General features: G+C 41.1%; 1 protein-coding gene across 7 annotated transcripts in view; it reads right to left on the bottom strand.

Annotated features, from left to right (window-relative positions):
• Positions 1-2,373: 2,373 nt before the first annotated feature.
• dmd (dystrophin) overlaps positions 2,374-16,258 on the bottom strand; it is a 284,148-nt gene continuing 270,263 nt past the window's right edge. For 4 of the 7 annotated variants that reach the window (XM_040014769.1, XM_040014768.1, XM_040014770.1 and 1 more), the window contains 5 exons: positions 14,397-14,555; positions 13,355-13,598; positions 9,576-9,690; positions 9,251-9,340; positions 4,416-5,145 (listed from right to left, as the gene is read on the bottom strand). In XM_040014769.1, coding sequence (XP_039870703.1) covers positions 5,027-5,145; positions 9,251-9,340; positions 9,576-9,690; positions 13,355-13,598; positions 14,397-14,555 — 727 coding nt within the window. In that variant the 3' untranslated portion in view covers positions 4,416-5,026. Of the gene's footprint in view, positions 5,146-8,921; positions 8,948-9,250; positions 9,341-9,575; positions 9,691-13,354; positions 13,599-14,396; positions 14,556-16,258 lie in introns of all 7 variants that reach the window. The other 3 variants (XM_040014765.1, XM_040014766.1, XM_040014767.1) reach the window with 2 other exon arrangements.

The following is a 16,258-nucleotide window of genomic DNA, read 5'->3' as shown; positions in this document are numbered from 1 at the left end:
CCACTTTGTATGGCGTATGTCATTTCTACATTTGTGCTGGTTTATCTCTGTACTTCAGTGTCTGATAACATTTGAGGCATGTACTAATACTGGATCTTTCAGTTGCATTATTTTTGCAAGACCTATAGTGTCTGTCTGCTGTTATACAAATTACCCTAGAAAAGCCCTCGTTTATTTTAATAAAGAAATGCAGAACAAAGTATTCGAGGTGACAGTGTTAGCCACTGATCCACCCTGCTGGCTGACAACAGGATAAATCATTACCAAATCTCAGAATCATGTATAAAATGTCAAAATTCAATTTTATTTATACACCAAATCACAACAACAGTCGCCTCAAGGCGCTTTATATTGTGAGGTCGACCCTACAATAATACATACAGAGAAAAACCCAACAATCATATGACCCCCTATGAGCAGCACTTTGGTGACAGTGGGAAGGAAAAACTCCCTTTTAACAGGAAGAAACCTCTGGCAGAACCAGGCTCAGGGAGGGGCGGGGCCATCTGCTGTGATTGGTTGGGGTGAGAGAAGGAAGACAGGATAAAGACATGCTGTGGAAGAGAGACAGAGGTTAATAACAGATATGATTCAGTGCAGAGAGAAAAGGGGAAGGAATGGAGCCGAGTCTCCAACTGCAGCATCTGTAACAAAACACACTAAGAGTGCTGAAGACCTGAGGCAGCAACCATCCTTCAGCAGAAAGAAGAGGGAGGCCCAGATGGCGTGCCTAAACTTAAAGTCTGCATTTATACACCTCTCTGTATTTAATCTTTAGTTATCATTGACCGCTGGCTCTTTATTCTCTCTCACCCTAAACAGTCACGGCAGTTGGCCGCCCCTCCCTGAGCCTGGTTCTTCCAGAGGTTTCTTCTATTAAAAGGATATTTTTCCTTCCTTTAAATAAATGTGAATAGAATTAAGCCCTTCATTTTCAGAGGAGCAACGCAGGCAGTGGAGCCCATTTGTTGCTAATGGGCTCAGTATGGTTCGCCATTGGCAGACTGCAGGTATGGCCTGCAAAGTGTATCTGTGGCCAGATGTAGGCAGCATCATCCACGTCGAACTGCATAAACAATAACTGTGTTGGATGGTTTTGTCATTCCTGTTAGATCAACCCTCACACTCTACTGGCACAATTTCATACAGTAGATGCCTCTCACCGATGCTATTATCCTGCAAGATACTTTACATATCTTTTTTAAATTTCCTTTAAAAAAAAAATTGCTATTCAAAATGAGTCTCTTTCATGTCTGTGGTCAGTGATGTCTGCGGCGTTCTCTGGTTGGTCTTTGCACTACTTTCACTGCCGTTAGCCTTTCCATGCACGCAGCTGAAAATGCTGGGAAGTCCTTGAACAGATCAATGCAACCAAATTTAAAAGTTTACCTTTGGAAATCACACAAACTTAAAATACTCCACTGCAATATTTTCCATTAGACAAAGTAAGAAAAACCCAATTGGGACTAAAATCGTGAAAACAGGTTTTGTTGTTGTTGTTTTTTAGAGTGAATTGATGAAGGATAGATTCACTTTCAAGTACTACAAAAGAAAGAAACAAGAAAGCAAATATTTCTGAATTACAGTGTTTTGTTTTTTAAAACAAGACGAAATCAAAGCGCAGACGTAAGTGTTCACATTCATCTTTGACTCTCACTGAACTAACAGCCGATCCCTCAACAGGTTTGTGCTCTCTGCTCATGTCGCCTTCATATATTAAATCATTTTTTACTTTTTAAAGAACTTATTTTAAATTGCACTCAACAACAAACAAATCCTCCCAAACAAAAACAGTAACGTCACGTCAGTATGTGTGAAGTTTGAGACCCCGGCTCTAGTGTTTGATCACCTGTGTGTTTATGTCTTACTCTGTTTCTTGTCACCAGTGTCTTCCAGACGACTGATGTCAATACTTTTTGTCCCTGTTTAACACCCACATGGAAGTCCTACCCTCTGCTCCTGCCTTCTCAGTGGTTCATTGTCAGCTTACTTATCCAGATCCACTCTCATCATATGCGGGAATATTTATCGCAGCAAACCCTGAGAAACAGGACTCGGAGATATTTCTTCAGTCTGTGTAGGTTCTCTGTCATCCAGGTCATGGAGCTGGGAAGGAACACAAATACAAGCTAAACAACAGTGTGTGCTGTGTGGTGCAGCGAGTCCTCCTCAAACCTCTATAGTGTAGAAACCAAACACCATGTCGACAGGACCAGACTCAGCAGCACATCAACATCCAAAGGATGAAGGTCAGTGTTTCAAGGATGCCAGTGTTCATATTCCGGACAGAGAACGTTCATGCAGAGATTTCCTGCAGGATCCTGTGTTTACGTTTTCTTTTTAATTAAAAAAAAAATCAAGTGGCTGAGTCAAATCAGTATAACTGCGTGCTTTATTGATATACAGTAAAGCATTTTATAATACAATAGTAAGGCATATATTTGGTGGAATCTGATATGTTGTGAAGTACTGATGTTATTTGAAAAATGATGAGACTGAAACAAACGTTAATTAAAAACCTGGCCAGTCAAATCAAACTTAGTGCCAGAAACATCTCTGGGATACTGCTCGATGCCAAAACACGCATGCACGTAATACTGTACCACTTTCACATACTTCTGAGTTGTTAAATATTAAATAATGATGAACTTCCTGTAGTCACACATGCTTTAATTGAAACACAACACACAGCACAAAATCAAATAACCTTTAACCAAAGGAAAAAACGTAATGTTTGCTAGAATAAAATACCTCCTCCACATAGAAAAAGGTTTAGTATATCCCAGGTTTGACAGTAGTGCACAGGGATTAATGCATGGATGCATGGATAAATGCATCTGGGCATTCAGGCTGGAGGCTCCTACAGTGCATTTACTGAACAGTATAGTTCTGAAATGAATTAGCTAGCAATTTATTAATGCGAGGACTGAGAACAGCGGAGAAACTGCCTCTGAACTTTCACACAAACTCAATTTAACCAGTCTCTAAGCATTCTTTCATAGTTCAGGAAATCCTCACAATCTAGCAGCCGTGTAACACTGCAGTGCTCAGGTTCTAGTCTTACAGTACTGCTGAAGTCGGAAAGCTGTGTTAAAAATGAAATTCTCATGTTGCACGTGTCAGTGCAACAACCAAGATCGGAACTTCAAGGTCCAATGTAGAGCTGAAGCTGAAAACTAGATAATACTAATATTCTGAAGAAGATATAGGATATAGGAAGTACTTATGGAGAAAGAGAGGGACACCATCAGATCGTTATCGCTGAAGAAATGCCTCTTGCTCACTTGCACCAAACATCTTTCTCTGACTTCTCAGGTGATGCACTTTTCAGGTCCTTACTGCTCTCATGCACATGTTTACTTTGCATCTCCACGAGAGAAAGAGGCAAGGTTGCTTTTGCAGCGCAGTCCTCTCACATCCAGTCATTAGAAATGACAGATCTGAACGAGGCCTTTGGGCAGTAAATAAGGTGAAAAACTGAGAATAACAACAGGGATGAATGGATGGAAAGAACTCAAACAGAACAAAGTTTGTCACCCAAAACCACACACACACACACACACACACACACACACACACAAATATACAGAAAAAGAAGCACAATCGTGTTTCCCCAAAAGCTTGGCCAATGGCTAAAATGTCAATAAAATGAGAATTCAATTACTTGCAAATCATTTAAAATGTGTGTTTGATTTAATAAATGTTGAAACTAAGAATTTATTTTCTTCTTTAGGCTTTTATCTTTGACATAAGTCGATACTTTTAAAGATTTAAAAGTATTTTATACATTAAGCTTAAATTTCACAGCAATCACTATAAAATTCTTATGCAAATCAGAGACGGTCACGCTGAGGCCTTTGTGTCGGCTTCGTTCAGTGTTATGCACCATAGTGGATGAAGTCACTAATCCTCGCAGCTTTGTTGATGTGGTTAACACATCTGCTCAATAAACAAAAAAATGCTAGTTGGATTCCAAACAGATACCTTTGATTTGGAAGAGTTTCACACTCAGTGCTCCTGCAGGGCAACGTGATTCTACAAAACTTTGTCAAATGATAGTCATTCTGCTTGATTAAGTACAAATTTGTTCATTCTTTCTTTCTTTCTTTTATTTTTAAATGAAGGAATGATTGCAGCTGACGAGGAAAGAGTCTTCTACTTTCATCTACAGTGTATGTCATAATATTTGAAAAATGGAAAATGAGATAAGGGAGCAGTTTTCTTAAGTCTTAGCTTTTCTTTTTTTAGGCTTTGCAGCAGATTAAACCATAAGAAAAAAAATTGCTTGAGATATATATATATATATATATATCTCAAGCAAAGTCTGGCTTCAAAAGCCATGTTTAAGCAGCTGCTATAATGTAGTAAGTGTTTATTTAACTGCTATAATGCTAAACGATTAAATGACTTGCAAATTGATTTTTCCTTTTATTGACCTCTTCCATTGCTTCTCAACCTTTTGAAAAAAGGATTGCAATATGAAATTTAGGCACCACCACATACACGACCAAACACACGTCCATACAGTCTTGCAGACACTCTACTTTAAAGATCCAATAGGTCTGCATTACTTTGACAGTGTATGTTTTACAAAGACATGTTTTCTCTTACAAAGCACCCTTATTATTTCAATCATTCATTTTGATACAAATATGTCGTTCCCCCAGTTACAAAGAGATGGCAAATATATGACCATGCTTCTTCGTATCTCGACCCCAGCCCAGAGCCCCATTGTTGTTTTGTACAATTGCATAGAAGTTAAAAACCAAAAACAAAACCCCAAAACAGCCTCTCTTCATAATAAAACAACTTTAGGACATTTTAAGAAACTACTGAAATCTACATGTACTTTTTTGATGAGACCTTGCTGGAACTTTAATCTTTCACAAAAATAAATGTTATATATATATTCTCTTTGTAAACTGTTTCCAATCCAGTTGTTTTGACTAGAAAAGCATGCGATAGGTAGGAAAGTAGGGAGGGATGGAGGAGAGGGGGGAGTTAGGGCTGAAGATTAAAGGCAGGATCAGAAGTGCAGGGCCTCGTGCTGTTTGGTGCTCCGTTCGTCCGTCATCACACTGACCAGTGACTCCATGGCACGGCCCAGATCGTCAGCCATGTGAAACAAACTGCCAATGCTGGGACCTGAGGGGAGGAAGAAGGAAGATTTCACCTAAACCCCGCTTGCACAAGAATTTTAGCATATCTGCACGACATGAAAAACGTTTTCTTTGTGCTATGATTTTCATTTTTTTGTGCACTTTTCACATATTTATGAAATAATGAGGGCTGAAAATGTTGAAAACATTTAAAGCTCTGTTAAGACCTGCAGCATATCAAAGTTACAGCCAATATCACGATGTAAACACTAAACTCTGTATAATTCAGCAAAGAAGGGATAGAAGCAGAGTCGTGTGACTAAACGGGAGCTGGCAGAAATACGTTTCTGCGTCGTTTCCTGGCATGACCTTGTTCAATCAATTTTTCACCTCAAAATTCTGCACACAAATATCATAATATAATATAATATAATATAATGACAAAGTGAAAAAAGTTTGCTTGAAATTCTTGCATGTAAATTACACATACAGCTTTTCCTATGACACTCAAAAATGCGCTCAGGAAACTAGTTGGGTCCTTGATGATAACTTGCACCAGTGCGGTCTGGACCTTTTCCTGTTGGAAAATGAACCTTTGCCCCAGTCCAAGATGACAAAAGCAGCTTCAGGACCACTCTATGAACGTTTTTGAGTCACTAACCCAGCCTCTGGCTCCGAACTCTGAAGAGATCTGAAAATGTCTGTGTACTAATGCTCCCCATTCAAACAGCTGGAGCCTGAGCCCATCATACTTAAAAAGCCTGTAATTGCTTTAAGTGGTGCTTCAACACTTACAGTTTTCACCTTGTCATTATGGGCTATTGTGTGTGAATTTTGAGATGAAAAATGAATTTAATCCATTTTGGAACAAGGCTGTAACCTGACAAAATGTGGAACATTTATGTTGCTAGCTCCTGAATTTATGAGGTCACGAGAGGTCGAAAAAAAAAGGATGAATTAAATCGTACAAATTTTTGAACCCGTTTACTAAGTGTACTAAATATACAGCTCAATGCACCAACTTTAATGATCTCATCTGAAAATGGAGAGGCATGTGTCTGAAAAACACATCTGAACATGTGCATGTTTGTGAACAATTTGCCTTTAAATCCACTTTAAAACTAACTGATAAGCTATACAGCACATTTTTAAAGCTCCCATGACCTCCACAGAGGCACTGAGGCCACCACACTGGAAACTCAATCAGATTCTAAACCCACAAGTTTCAGTTCTTAAACAAATCCATTAACAAACTGAAGCTGCTAAAAGGCTGCAACAAAGCAGTAACAGTCTGCAGGCACATTGTGCTGTGAACTTGTGTCACAGTGTCATCTTGTATATGCAGCCATTACGTAAACACATAGCACAGACTTTACATTGGAGCACTAATTCCACTGCCTATCGTGAAAACAGGCGCCATGGTGCAGGCTGGACTGGGACACGCATTGGGACAGCCACTTGCACTTGGCACGTGTTCCTGTGCTGCCATGATTAGTACATTTTCTACTCTCGCGCAGAACTTAAGAGGGTTTTATGCTCATGTCTCATTCAAAAAAGCACTTTTTTTTTTTCTATGCTTATGATTAACAGTCACAGCTCACACTCAGTGCTATTAACACATCAGTTGTGGTGCTTGGTACCCAATCATGGAGGGTGGGGATAATGACATCTCACCAATGACCTAATGTCCTGGCTCCACCTTGCTGTAGCAATTGTTTTGTACCTCGTCGATCTCTAGTTGTGATAGTAGTTACTTCTTCCAGATATTGGAACAAAGCTACTAGTTGTTTCACCATAAGTGTAAATGTTGGATTTCCAAGACTCCATAGATCCCATATCCTCTTCATGTATCTCTTTCGCTGGAATTACTTGTTAGTAGCATTCAAAAAGCCCCATATTCTCATTCAGTTCAATTACATTTTATGTATACAGCGCCAATTCACAACAACAGTCGCCTCAAGGCGCTTTATATTGTAAGGTAGACCCTACAACAATACATATAGACCCAACAATCATATGACCCCCTTAAGCACTCTGGTGACAGAGAGAAGGAAAAACTCCCTTTTAACAAGAAACCTCCAGCAGGAACAGGCTCAGGAAGGGGCGGGGCCATCTGCCGCAACCGGTTGGGGTGAGGGGAGAAAGACAGAAGACATTCCTTGTCTACTCGTGCCTTCTTGTTCCAGTAGCCAGTGTGTCCTGGTTCTGTCACACCTGACACGGTATTTTTCGGACCACAAGGCGCACTGTCGATGAACGGGTCTGTTCACATAAATAAGGCTCACCGGATTATCAGGCGCATTAGCGAAACAAAACAGTCAGATAAGTCAAACTTTACTCGACTCATTCTTCTTGCTTTCTCCACTTCCGTACTATTGATTCATTAATGTTAAATTCTCTGGCAGCTGCTCTATTCCCCTGTTGTTGCAGTATATTAATGACTAACCTTCTATTGTGGATGGATTATCTCAGTTGTTCTCCTGACTGACGTTTGGTCCTTTTACAGCATCCTGCCATGCGATTGCATTTGTCTCTAACCATCGGGAACCCTCACGTCATTTTTTATCGAGTGGAAAAAAGTTAGCGTTCATCCTCCAGCTTCGCTGTGTTTATGCTATGCTAACATAGCTGTGTCGCTAGCGATCACATAGCACATCATTATATAGCAGCTAGCCCAACTTCAGTAACCCTACAAACGTCACTGCTGTTTAGTTTCCTGTCTTCATTTATGGTGGAAGTGATAGCAGAGCTGTACGTTTTAATATTTTCAGAAATCTCAGTCAGAACATGCTATATCATGTTTAGGTGGAAACTAGCGAGCTAACTTCCTGCTAACTGGTAACTCCGTTAAATGTAATAAACTCTGTTTTCATGGATGCCTGCATGTACAACGTAATTGTTACACCTGGTAAAGCAGCAACGCTGATCATTTTATTAAAGATGAAAGAATTTAGACAGTTTTGTAACTCTCAGTGATGCTGCAGTGTTCGTTTGGCTTTGGGACCTGAAACAGACGGAGTTTAGGACCCAGATTCCTCCGCGAGGCTCCTGACTACGGCAGCCGTAATGCTCCAACATTCCATCCAGCGGTGCGGCTTCGTAGCTTAGCAAAGTCGTACTAAAACATTTTGACAGATTTCTGCATGCCGTGTACCACATAAAATCGGTTCCAGGTCAGTAAGCACAACCAGAATTCATACATAAGGAGCACTGCTGATTTTTGAGAAAATGAAAGGATTTTAAGTGCACCTTATAGTGCAGAAAATACAGATCCTGACTACATACTGGTCAGAAGTTGAACCCCAGCGCCTAAGAAACAGTAGCTTCCTGTTGGCGGTGCATCAGCAGCCCTGACAGCTAAGATGTTGGTTAATTCGACATTTTGCTGCAGTTTTCTTTTTCTCTATTCTACAAGGCGCGTGAGTGCACAGCAAAGGTAGAGAAAGGGCTGGTTGAACTCATTAGTTCATTTTCATTGTCAGTGCTTGTAGGGCCAGTGGCCCAGTATGCCAGATTACCAGTCCAGCACTGCTGTGGTGCGACAGAAAAGGGGGGAAGGAAATGAAAGCAAAAGAGGATAGATATTTACATTTTCCTACAGCATCACTGCACCATGTCATCTCCACTCTGCCATAATATGCCCAAATTTCCAAATAATTTCTTCAGCTGTTAGACTTCTATTAAGAGCTCGGCTCTGTTCCAGATGACATTTAAACCATAATTTTTTAGGGCAAAAAGTGTTGCAAACATGGTACTGATACAGCAGTAACAGAAGCGTGCAACAGTAGAGTGGGGAAGGAAAGAGGAAGGTAAGCCACTAACCTCTCATGGGTGTGCCTTTCTCCCTTCTAGCTCATGTAAAAAGGAGGAAAGAAAGAAAAGACAAGAAAGAAGGTAAAATCACCTTGTGTTGGTAACAGAGAGGAAGAAAGACGCTTGAAGGTGACACTGAAATGATGAATTACAGCTATGATAAAGTTTGATATAAGTATGTAATTGAAAGGAACTCTTCAACAAAGCAGAAGAGTGTTTGAAACCCATAACCTGAGCACTACATCAATCACAGCATAGTTATTCATATAAATGAGATGCTCAGTTCAGTTTCAGTAAAAGGAGGCATCTTGCTGCAGAAGAGGTGAATTATTTCATACCCTGACTTTGAGGGAAAGAGTTGTTGAGCTGTTCCATCACTTCCTCCAGCCCAGCTGCATCTTGGGATGGGCTGGACAGCTCATCATCACCTGAAACAGAAAAGAAACAAAGCGTTTAAGGATAGTTTGACGAGTACTGACCCGAGCACACGTACGCACACACACAGCATGAAACACACATGCAAGTCTTTAGCGTGTGTGTTGTCTCATGTAAACCGATGTCCAAGGTACATCTACAGGTACTAGAAATCTATTTATATTGTCTATGCGTCACAAAGGGTGGATGCAAATTAAAGAATATAAAGGGATGTGTGGGTGTTTTTACCCATTGTATCAGTAGTTTGGCTGGCAGCCACACGCAGCAGAGGGAGAGAGGAGTCGGAACGCTGAGAGGAGGTGGATGGCGAGGACAGAGCTGTGCCGTTTACCTTGGAATCCGTCTGAGGCACACATGACATAAGGACAGCATCTTTTATTTGCTGTTTGTACACTGTTGTGCAGAGCTTAGAGTCAGTCATAAATACAGATACATTTACAGTATAAAATAACGTGCAAGTTGAGGTAACGTAGGTTTTTTTCTATAAAGAGATAAAGATAAAAAAACAAAACAATATGTCGAGTACAACACAAACAAAACAAGAAACTGGCAGTAATACGACACAGAGCAGAGACGCGTGCACCCTGCTTATTCTCAGCTCTTTGCTCACTGATGAAAATCAGAGACCATCAGTATCTTGTGCTACTTGGAATTGACGCCCAGCTTAAGAGCATTTTATCATCAGCAGATATTGAAGAATAGTCTAAACTTACTTGATCAAATCCAGTAAAGTTTAACTGTCTTTTACCTTGTTAGGTAGTATTCCTAAACATCTTTAGGAATACTACCTAACAAGGACTAACAATAGGCTAGCATACATGTGTGGGCCTTAGTTTTTCCAAATACAAACAATAAGAAATATTCAGAAACACCTTCACCTGCTTGTAGAGGGAATAAGATGTATTAGTGTGTTTTAAGAGAATACAAAGTATTTAAAATGAACTTAGTCTCCACAGCAGTAGTATTATTCTATATTGTGTACAATATTGCATATAATGAGGGAAGAAATGTTCTGCAGAAGGAGTCCTTTTACCTTTAATGCTTTGAGTAAAGCATTAAATGAATGAGGACGGGCATCACAGAATCATTGATCTGCATATTTTAATTTGGTTCAATTTGTCTTATTCTTGTGTAACATTTGTTTTGTCTGTTTTTCCCACTGCACACCAATAGTTTGCATCATATCAAGAAATATTTTCAGCTGTCTCTCTTTATCTGTGAAACAGCTGCAACAACATCTGATTTGTTGTAATCAGCAGTAACCTACACACAGGTATGAATCAAGAAAATGGTGATTAGATCCAAGCAAGTAAAGAAGAAATAAAAACAAAGAGTGGAAGAAGAGTGGACCAAGGAGAAGAGTGAGCTTCAGAAGCAGAGAAAAGAAGAAACCACACCAGAGTTTACTGAACTTCAAAGGAAAGCTGGAGACTAAGTCAGCTGACCAGAAGGGAACAGATGGGTTAACATCTATTGCGTTCAACTTCGTGTCTTTGCAATTCAGCGCAACAACGTGATTGGATGTCTCAGTGGGTGTGGCCAGATGCCTCTCAGAAGATGTGACGCCCAGAAACAGAGGGAGGGTAGAAAGACCAGATATAAAAGTTAGGTGAAGAAGAAATACAGGTTTTCCCTTCATCTACTGCGAGATGAAAAGATCAGGCATAAGATGTTCAGTTAAAAAATTCCAGCAGAGATGCCAGAAGGATTATCCGCTCCCCAAACTGTGAACCTGCAGATTGGGTTTGTGTTTTTTGGCTTTTTCGCTGCTCATTTTTGCCGTGTTAGAGTATGGAATCAAGAAGATTTGGATTTCCACTTGGAAATATAGAGATATGCCAAATATCCTTGGGAAAGATACTGTGTGAATGTGAGACAGAAAGCGCTTTCAGAATTGAATTAAAAAACAGGAGCTCACTGTATGGAAAAATTAGCAGACATCCAAAAGTTAGAGATTGTCCTTTTGTCTCAACATCTCACTCATCCTACTTAAGACTTTTTATGTTTAATAAGGATATTATGCAGTGTAGCGATACAAGCTCATGAAGAATTAGGACATTAGATTTCTCTGAACATAGTCCAATTTATATGGATTTGAAAATTCAAAACAACAATAAATTTTCATCCATCCATTCGCTTCCGCTTCTCCTTTTCAGGGTCGCGGGGGGTGCTGGAGCCTATCCCAGCGGTCATAGGGCGAGAGGCGGGGTACACCCTGGACAGGTCGCCAGTCTGTCGCAGGGCCAACACACAGGGACAGACAACCATTCATGCTCACATTCACTCCTCCATGGACAATTTGGATTACTCAATGAACCTATCCCCACAGGCTGCATGTCTTTGGACGGTGGGAGGAAGCCGGAGTACCCAGAGGGAACCCACGCAAACACGGGGAGAACATGCAAACTCCACACAGAAAGACCCCGTCCTGATGGTGGAACTGAACTCAGGACCTTCTTGCTGTGAGGCAACTGCACTCACCACCGTGCCACCGTGCTGGAAACTTTACATTTACTGAAAGGATCGATCCTTTTAATGGTCTTCTTGGACTTGGCAACCATATCCCTAATCCCTAACCCCATTTCTTTGTGCTAAAAGGAGAGCACCACAGAATATCCAGTGGTTTCACTGGTTCTATTGATTTATCTGATCATGCTTCTCTTTCAAGCATTGTTCAAACTGGTGAGAACCCAAACAAAAAAAAAATGCATATGAAAGGAAGGCAGAACAATCAAGATTAATAGAGCTTAAAACGCAGCGCAAGGAGGGAAAGAACCAAACCCTGATTACAAAACATAAATACACTATACTCACAGGAAATGGTAAAACGATGGTATTCACAAAACAAAAAGTTTATGAATCAGGCCATAAATCAGTCAAACTATTAGCAAGAAAACCTCAATAAACAGCAAGTAGACAATACGATATACAAGATAAGAGATCCAAAGTCAAAAACTGTACAGTATCCCCTCAGGTAAAGAGTTTGGGTCTCAGAATGATTGATTTTAATTTATTTTATTCATTTGCCCCCAGAAAGCCATCAGCTGGATGAATGTCTAAAATGCAGGAGTCCATTGCTAAAGAAAAAGCATGTTTAATGTTTGCTAAACAACATTTAGACAAGCCTGTGAAATACTGCGAGAAAACAGTCTGGTCAGACCGAAACTGAACCGTTTGGATGACAGACACCATTCCAAAAACACAAAGATTAATAGTTTTCAGAAACTGGAACAGTATAGAGATAATGGTCCGTAAATGTCTGCGATTGTCTTGCTAACATGTCCTGCTACTGATGTCCCTTCGCCTGGCGTGCTTGAATAATTGCCAGAGGTCGAAAGACATCCACACCACAGCGTTCTGACACACGCAGATGTCGCACACTCTCACCGGCTTGTTCAGATCAAACTTGATGAGCACTTGTGGCACAGTAGACGCCCACAGTGGCGGCAGCGATGTTTTTATGGGCTCTCTTTGCAAAGCATAACTAGAAGGCAACTGCTTGGATGCAAGCTGGTGGCTGAAATATGATACCCTGATTACTCCCAGGTGAGCCCCGCCCCTCACAACAGCACAGGCTTGCGTTTCCCTTCACATAGGCCAGGAGTAGAACTGTGTTCCCTCTGCTGTCAGCTTCGTCCAGAGGATATTCAGGCATACGCTGGAGGAACAACTCAAAAATGGCAGCAGCATTTTCTTTGCCTTTATGGCACATAATGCGGTGGTGACTGACTGCCGAGTTCGACAGTCTCAGCATCAATGTTGGACTCTGTGAGAAGGACTCTGACATTGTGAAGGCAACCCTGCATCACAGCCAGATGCAGAGCATTATTTCCATACTCGTCCTACACACCCGACCATTTCCTTGACTTCCTTTTTATCCACTGGAACGTAAACTTGGGCCGACCCAGAACCCAACACCACTGGGTAGAGAATGGTAACACAGAAATGTGGAACTTGGAGTGTGGTTAAAGTCAAATCAGGATGCGTGAACTGGAGTGTGTGCATACCTGCTCCAGGAGCTGTCTCAGTCTGTGAAGCTGGGACTCCAGCTGTTTGTTGTGGTCCTCCAGTATCTGCATCCGGGCCTCTAGACGGCCTTTATGTTGCCGTAGCAACTTAGCCTCAGCGATAAGCTCAGCATCACGTGTGCACTGTGGTGACACTGGTAGCATCTCCGGGGGCGATGGCAGTGGGGAAAGACCCTTTCTGTCGTGTGTCTTCTTCAGACGGTCGTACTCTGCTTGCAGTTTCCTGCACAGATGAACAGAAATGAGGTCACTTCCTACTACAAGCTCTGGTAGTGGGCCAGGAACAGATGGATTCGAATGAGGGCCGTGAACCTTTCAACCAGATTATTTAACACAATCCTGAAGAGTAAGACGAAGCCTGAGCAATGGAAAAGGAAGCAATTTCAAGAACAAGGGTGATGTGCGGAGCTATCGTAGGTACAGAGGATGAGTTGATGAGCCATACCATGAAGCTATGGGAACGATTTGTTAAAGCTAGCGAGGTGAAGGCAGAAGCAAAAGAACAAGACTTCTTATTTTTATTAAAATAAAAATAAGATATATCACAATCTTATTATAAATGAAGCCACACTTGTGTCTGCTGTGGAAAATGAATAAATGAGTATGATGTGGGCATCGCATTTTACAGACTGTCCTTTCAACCGACAGAAGACTAGAATCATTTCTTAGTGTTCGTGAATGATTTAAAGTTGTGCCATCATTGTACAATTGGTCATATTTACATTACGTATGACTTATGGCGCGTTAGTTCAGTTTAAATAAAGTTAAAGAGACAGGATGATGATTCAGACAACAAAGGTTAAGTTTTGGAGCAAAGCAAAAAGTGAAAACACCAAGAAACAGTTCTTAATGCTCGTCAGGGACAGTTACTTGTTGTTTTGTCCCCTGACTAGGTCTGGATTTTCTAGTCAACCCTTGTGGTCAAATCTAAAGTCTGTTAAATGTGTCATGTGACCGCTTTCAGATTCAAAGCTGAGTTGTGTAGACTGGAGTGTGAGGCACAGTAACAGGATCCACTGACCTGTTCTCCTGCTCCAGGTCATTAAGGACCCTCTCCAGCTCTCCCTTCTCCTCTGTCTCCATGGAGATGAGGATCTGGGCGGGGCTGCGGGGCTGGCTGAGAGGAGAGCCTTGGTTCAGAGACTGGCAGTAGTGCTGGATCAACATGTGCTCGTCATCGCTGCAGACACACACACGTCAAACATACCCACCAATGATACACACACATAGCAACAGAGATGCCAGTGCACGTACACACAGACACACACACGCACGGAAAATGAAGGAAAAAGAAAAGCAATTGAATGAAAGAGCAGCAGCTAAACACAACAGCACCACAAAAGAAAGAAAGAAACATGAAGAGCATGGAGACAGAGAGAGGGCCAGAGCGATCTCCTGTCAGGAACACTGGACTGGTCACACGCTGCCAGCTCTGAGCAACGAGTTCTGTGGCCTGAAGATTCAGGAGCATTTAAATAGGTCAGGTTTTTAGCTATGGCGCTCACTGCACTGCTACCATGAATATTATGGGATATGTGCTTCACCTTCAACGTGACTGCTGATTTGAAAGTGAAATCCTCTTCAGGTAAAGTGGACTCTCAGCTGTCTTTAAACTTTTTATTCATGGACCACACCTCATCAACCAAGCTCCATATTGCACTTTATGTGGATGTGAAGCCCGAAGCCGTTTTTCAACTTAGCCTTAGTTCAATTTCCATGTGTGCTGGACTACTTTTAAATGTTGGTGTTTGTCAAGGAACTAACAGGGCTGCAACTTTTTAAAAAGTGGTTAAAGCCCACGCATTCTACACAAACTCCAGGCAAAGGTACGAACACTACTAGAACAAGACTATCGTTCCATTATTGTTACAACAGGTAAGGTAAAGACGCACAAAAGGAACAATAAGTTATCCTATACTGAGTAGTCCTTAGCTTTAAATCTGGTACCAGGTAAAACCACCTAACTTCTCCTGCCTGTCTTCCACACATCTTCATCTCCAAGTGAAATCATCTCACATCCTTTTCTTTACTCTCCCTGGAAATCTGGACTTCTAGCTAGCAACACACTCTGTGCCAAACTCTTTATTTCCTGATGTCTGTTAAACTAATAGAAATGATCTAAAGGTTTAACAGACTTTACTGCCTTTATGCTCGAGTGCAGCATTCGTTCCGTCCCTCTTTAACCCCCCGAGTATAAACACTAACTGATGCCACTGAACCAAAAGTAAAAATGCAAATGTAGGGAGTAAAAGCCAAAAGCTGTCAGAAAAATAAATACTCAAGAAAAGTACAGAAATCTGAAAATTCTATTCAAATACAGTAACAAAATATTTGTACTTTGTTACTTCCCACCTCTGCTTAGTTACCTTTAAAAATGGCTGGTTTCCCCCCCCCCCCACACACACACACACCAGCTTTAATGCTACAGGTGATCTGTGATCTGATTCTAAGCTTTATGCTAAACAGGTGTGAGGGTGTTTAATACTGTGCCTCTGTGTCAATATAGTTATAGCAGTATCAGTTATTCAGAAATAATAACCACAATCAACACAACATCATTTATCTGTTGTTTCTCACCCTTTTGCTACCTCCAAACTTAAATATCTTCTGACATTAAACTGTCCGTGACACAAAGGCACCGCTGCTGTAGCTGATGCCATCCTGGTGCCATTGACCTCTTTCAGGACTTGTTTGGCTGAATATTATAACACTATGTGCTGGATCTATATTTCCTGAGGTGGCTACTGTCACCACATATTGGGGCAACTGCCCATTTAAGATTTTGCGTTTAGCTTTCTCATTAAAATGTAGCCACTTTTGAATATTCAGTCCTGCTGTTCAGAGCAGAGAAAGTAACCACTACAAGTTTTGTTGTTGCTGTGA

This window comes from Simochromis diagramma, unplaced genomic scaffold (assembly GCF_900408965.1).
Source record: "Simochromis diagramma unplaced genomic scaffold, fSimDia1.1 OVJJ01000165.1, whole genome shotgun sequence".
Taxonomy (NCBI): domain Eukaryota; kingdom Metazoa; phylum Chordata; class Actinopteri; order Cichliformes; family Cichlidae; genus Simochromis; species Simochromis diagramma.
This window is presented reverse-complemented; position numbering and strand designations above follow the sequence as displayed.